Source organism: Periplaneta americana, chromosome 2, assembly GCF_040183065.1.
Source record: "Periplaneta americana isolate PAMFEO1 chromosome 2, P.americana_PAMFEO1_priV1, whole genome shotgun sequence".
Lineage (NCBI taxonomy): Eukaryota > Metazoa > Arthropoda > Insecta > Blattodea > Blattidae > Periplaneta > Periplaneta americana.
The window spans coordinates 203,543,101-203,549,100 of record NC_091118.1 but is presented as its reverse complement, the minus strand read 5'-3'; the positions used below and the strand labels follow the sequence as shown (position 1 = coordinate 203,549,100).

The 6,000-nt window shown below is 36.1% G+C and overlaps 1 protein-coding gene across 1 annotated transcript in view; it reads left to right on the top strand.

Annotated features, from left to right (window-relative positions):
* Window positions 1–6,000, top strand: part of LOC138695069 (allatostatin-A receptor-like) — a 213,397-nt gene that overhangs the window by 146,412 nt on the left and 60,985 nt on the right. The window contains exon 2 of the mRNA XM_069819430.1: window positions 5,464–5,733. Within this exon, the coding sequence (XP_069675531.1) occupies window positions 5,464–5,733 (270 nt within the window). The remainder of the gene's footprint in view (window positions 1–5,463; window positions 5,734–6,000) is intronic.

Below are 6,000 nucleotides of genomic sequence, written 5' to 3'. Positions count from 1 at the left end.
ACATGATGTGGTATTAGGTGAGGGACTACCTTACCAGCTGCTTTGTAAACACAATGCATTATTCTGTGTGTACTTAACTTCAGTGTAAATGTGCTCAACTTCGAACTCTAATTATCCACTGTGGAAATCCATGTTCATACTTTCAAGGGAAACTTTAACATGAGGTCATTAACACAAATAATGTTGTAAGATGATTTTTGCTTAAATCTCTGCAGCCTTCGGTTCCAAACATAGGGCCAAATATAAATAGGAACTATCAGTTCGCCAGAAACAACTTAGAAAGTAAAATTCAACATGTGCTTTATCTATAAATCAGTACTGTTTCAAAGATAACAGAATATCACTTTGGGCTAGATGATAAAATCACAATCAGAATGAACTTTTTATGTCATATTTAAATCATGGCTGCTAGATAAGTTCAATAATTCATGGGATCTCTCCGAGATTAAATAACATATAGTCAACACACAAAAAAGAGTAGATGTGTGCTGATTAATGAAATGGCGTTTTTTAACAGCAACGGTGACAGCAAAGCTTGCCCTGCAGCATGACAGCCCAGTAATGGAACGAGGTTATGTCCCCTGCAGTTAAATTCCAGCAAGTTCGTTGATAACCATTCCTCTGAATCTCACATTACGCGGCTGCAATATATTCAAGTTCTCAACACTCATTGAACTACAGGGCGATTCGTTTGAGAAGATAATTTATTAAGGCGAGACGATGGTATTTTTTAAAACTTTTTTCCTATTTGGTGTAAAATATTAATTTTTTGTATGTAGAGAGCTCATAGCTGTGGCAACTCAACTAAAAAAAATATTAGAAAAAAATAATTTGGGGGCCCAAATTTGAAAAAAATATACCCAATGCAGGATTGTACTAAAACCGATATATCTAAACCGTTTTAAAAGATAGATGTAAACAGTTGTTTGCAATGTATTTGCAAAACCATGTTCTACAAACTGTCTGTAACAGAATTTTGATATTAGTCCCTACGTTTGTAAAATAAACAATTAAAATTTAATAACAATTTTCTGATTTCTTTCTTGCAAACAAACGGACGTATTTTTTAAATTAAATCATTTAACAAAATTCTGTTACAGAGAAAAGTTTCCTAATAGTCTAAAGAATGTGTGTTCTAAATGTCATGCATGTATCTTTAATAGTTCAGAAATTATATCCATTTTTGTCTGGCAATGTAGCAAAAAAATGAAGTTACTGGAAACCGATAAAATTGGGCGTGTGATTTAAAAATCCATAGCGCAGGAAGTTTAAAAATGTCGTCTCAACATCCGATAAGGGTACAAATACCCACGAAATGTTATGCAATGCATTCCACACATATCAAAGGGTATTTTAAAGAAAAAAAAAAGTTTGAAAATTTAATTTACCGGAAACAACAATTGAAGTGGGTGAGTGATTTAAAAATCCATAACGTAGGAATTTTAAAAATGGCGACTCAAAATCCGATAAGGGCACAAATACCCACAAAATGTTATGCTATGCATTCCACAAATATCAGAGTATTTCAAAGATTTTTTTTTGAAAATTTACTCATTTTTCACCAAAAAAAATACCATCCTCTCCCCTTAAAAGCTTAACATGGGGGACGGTTCCTATATATGTTTCAGTAATTTACAAGTAAGACAAAGCAGTACGAGTTTTGACCACGTTAAATCTCAACATGTCCACAAATCAATTATTTTTATTCTTCTTTCTTCTCTTCAAGTGTTAGGGTTCATTCACAATGAAGTGTAGTAACGGTCAGTGCGTCTGGCCGTGAAACCAGGTGGTCCGGGTTCGAATCCCGGTCGGGGCAAGTTACCTGGTTGAGGTTTTTCCCGGGGTTTTCCCTCAACCCAATACGAGCAAATGCTGGGTAACTTTCGGTGCTGGACCCCGGACTCATTTCACCGGCATTATCACCTTCATTTCATTCAGACACTAAAGAACGTAAGCGTTAACTTCAGAATGTAAACGTCACCGTAAAATCAAAAAGACATGTCCTAATTCACAATGGAAACATAACTATAGCAGCAAAGATACTTGGTAACCAAGGAAACATAACGACAACGTCATTTCATAATATATTCTGTAGCACAGAGAGATTATTATGACGTGAAGCGAGAAAAAGGGCCATTGCTGGCGGCCCATTCCCTGCGCGATCTGCGATGCGCGGGCTGTTAGAGGTGCGGCGTAGTAGGTCCTCAGTCGCCATATGGCATTCGCTGTAGTCACAAATCGTGTTACAAAAACTTGATTCTTCAAGTGTATAAAGTTTAGTGAATATTGTGTATGTTGATAATGCCTACCAACAAATTCTCATTGCGTGAACGTGTGTACAGGCTTGTTTCCGATCTCTGACAACGAATTTGAATGACATCATGTGCGTCAGGAATCACACCGACAGCTGAATTGCGGCGAGAGGTGACAGACCAGTAGTGAGTGATTCATAATCAGAGTGCACGGTGTATCACAGTAGCAATGCCATGACGTTTCACTGCACAGTGAACTACCACCATTTTCAATTTTTAAAAAAAATATATAAATAATTTTTTTAAATCGTAAAAATATATATATATTTTTTTTCATATAGCAGAAGGACAGTGTTTTACACATACTAATTTTCATTATTGTACAAGATACAGTAATATAGGAAAAATGTTGAATATTTCCAAAATTTTACTGCTGTAAATTGTATCTAACCCCTTAAACATTTGAGAAACACATTTTTTCTGAAAAAACCATTAACTTTCCACCAATATGATATCATAGTTTTTTGTTACATACAGCATGAGCTGTTCGCAATGAAATTCTGCAAAGCTATTTCACTTCCAGATAAAGGTTCCTGTGTTACTGAATACATACTATGAAATTATTCTAAAATTTACCACTAAAAAGAGCATTGTGGGCGGAAAGTAAAATGCATGTATATTCTCTGTTCTCCACATGAATTATCGTACAACTATTAATTATTATAGAATAAGCACAGATTGCAATCGCATATTTAGAAATGCTATATCTGGTGTTGACTCCGTCCCACAGATATAGAAAAAGTTTCCATGACGTTTACGACGACGCAAAAAGTTTTAATCTATGCCAACAGTGTTGCTTCAGGCACTATATTTCAGCGCAATCTACTAATTTCATTTTATCGATAATAGATGTCACGTTCCGTGGAAAAGCAGTACATGTGTGCAAGCCGAAAGAGAAGACCGCTACACTACACATGATGAATGATCGTGCAACCCACACCGAGGGGAGAATTTGTTACATTCCACCCCGACTTTCAACCCGATATTCCCAACTATTCATAAAATACTGTTCCTCATAAACCACAGTGCAAAATTGTTCACTATGGGCATCCATTTTGATCTACTGCAGTCTGTAAAGATTGATGTTCTTCTTTACACATAGCAAAAATGAAAGGAAGGGAAATTTCAAGTGAAGTCAATAGTAATTTAACATTTTTTTACTATGACAAATGGGATACGCGGTAGCGTCGCGGTTAAGGTGTAACACAGCAATATGACCTTGAGATCTACTCAACATCTAACAGAAATGATTACCAGTACCCTCCGTATTCCAGCTATATACTTAAAAATTGAAGTTAAAGACAAATTGGGTATATACAGTGACATCATTTTGTTTCTACTAACATATTTTCTAATATTAACTTGGCTATACCTTTGGATTAACGGTTGAGAACTAGAAAGACTATTTGTTATGCCCTTCCAAGACCGCAGTTTGATTATATTAGTACAGGGACATCGTTTTATTTTTGCTTCAATTTTTATTGTATCTGAGTTTCTGAACATACTTCACTCCCATCCCTTCAAATAATGAAGTTCAACCGTCCTCCACACAGAACCAAGACCGCATATACAGTCATAGTAGCCTTACGTTCCAGAAATATATTCACGTTTTCCAGTGACGAAAGAGCTTTCAATATTGAATCATATTTTCGCACAAATACTATCGTCCATTTGCCTACGTCGCATCCCGGTTTCCCCCACCAGCTTCTATTCGCCCCTCTGTAAAGGCTAGTGGGTAGGCTGTCTTAGCTCTTTTCTGAGAACTTTAATTTCTGTTAGGAATTGGACGCCTATGTAATATTATACAACAGTTTAAAATAGCTTAAATAAAAGGGCCTCGTAAAGTAAGTAACTGTCACGTGATTTCCCCCTTTTTACGACCCTGCGACATAACCACTTGGACGGACAGTAGATAGCATGTCTAAGTAATTCGGATCGGGCAGAAGTGAAGATTGAATTTACAGTACGTAAGGTACTATTTTATAGAGTAGGTACAGAATTATTTCAACATGAGTTACTAGTACGAAGGACGAAACTGGTAATCGGAATTAGGTACAATAGTCTATAGTGCGATAATATGCACAATAGAACTGAAGCCTGTATCGAAATGAACGGCCATCATTTTCAAAAATAAGTTTAAATGTCCATATTATATTTTCAATTTAACTTCATTCTCTAAATTGTATGCTAATGTGCTGTAGACAGTATAATATACACTGCAAAATGAGATACGTCCGCATGGACAGCTCAGTTCGTGCGTAAAAACACTTATTGTTGATAATACTGTATTTTGATTAAACAAAATCCTAATGAAAATTATCAAACTCAAAAGGGTGATATTTCCTAGTTTACGTAAATGGATGAACTACTTTTCTTCTCTCCTATACCTAGTAAAGTGATTTGTTTGTATATTACGCCAATATCATCGAACTCCAGTCGTGGAAGGGGGTAGCAAACGGTTTTTCCGGTTCTCAATCGTTAATCCAAAGGTATAGCCAGGTTAATATTAGAAATGTTAGTAAAAATAAAATAATGTCCCTGTATAAAATACAAACAAATTACTTTACTAGGTATAGGAGGGAAGAAAAGTAGTGCATCCATTTACATAAACTAGGAACTATTACGATTTTGAGTTTCATAATTTTCGTTAGGATTTTATTTAATCAAAATACTATACCTGTATTAACAATAAGTGTTTTTACTCATTAACTGGACTATTCAGGCGGACGTATTCAATATGCAGTGTACAGTAGTGGCAAAAATAACCGGACCGACCCTTGTAGCCGATTTCAGAGCCTTGTTCACTCCAGAGCACGATAGACTGGTAACTAAGACTTTCGGGGTTCGAATCCTGCCTGGGAAGGAAGCTTTTTTTGTTCCTTATTCAGATTTATTGCCAATACTTTTCGATTGCGGGTAAAATTCATGTTCTGGGAATAATAAGTTAATTAAGTAGTAAAATATCGCTGCAACTATACAGAACAACCGATAATATAAATTCTAACTTTCACCTTTTTTGAGAGCAGGCTGAAATCTTAGGAGTATAGTCAAAATAAGTTACTTGAACTTCAAAAAATTTGCAATTTTTAGGACTCCGAATAAGTACGGTCTTAGGCATTTGTTTATTATTGTTGTTGTTATTGTTTCATAGGTGGTGCTGGTAGTGGCCGCCAACCAGCAGATGCGCAGCACCACCAACCTGCTGATCATCAACCTGGCAGTGGCGGATCTGCTGTTTATAGTGTTCTGCGTGCCGTTCACCGCCACTGACTACGTTCTACCGTTCTGGCCTTTCGGCGACGTGTGGTGCAAGATCGTCCAGTACCTGATTGTGGTCACCGCCTACGCTAGCGTGTACACGCTCGTGCTCATGTCCTTGGATCGCTTCCTGGCCGTTGTGCACCCCATCACGTCCATGTCGGTGAGTAGATTGTTACACCAGTTGATATCATAGCAGTGTAATATCTATTATATTAGTTCCATTTGAAGTGAGGGGCAAGGGCTAGGAACTGCTCTCACACGTATGGCGGCACTTGGAATTAAGTTGTATATTTATTTATTTATTATGTATTTATTATTTTATTTATTTTATTTAAATTTAAATATACAGAATAAAGAATATAATTACAAAACAAACAAGAGAAATAGAAATAAAATAATACAAGCAATATAAAAAGAAGATACAATA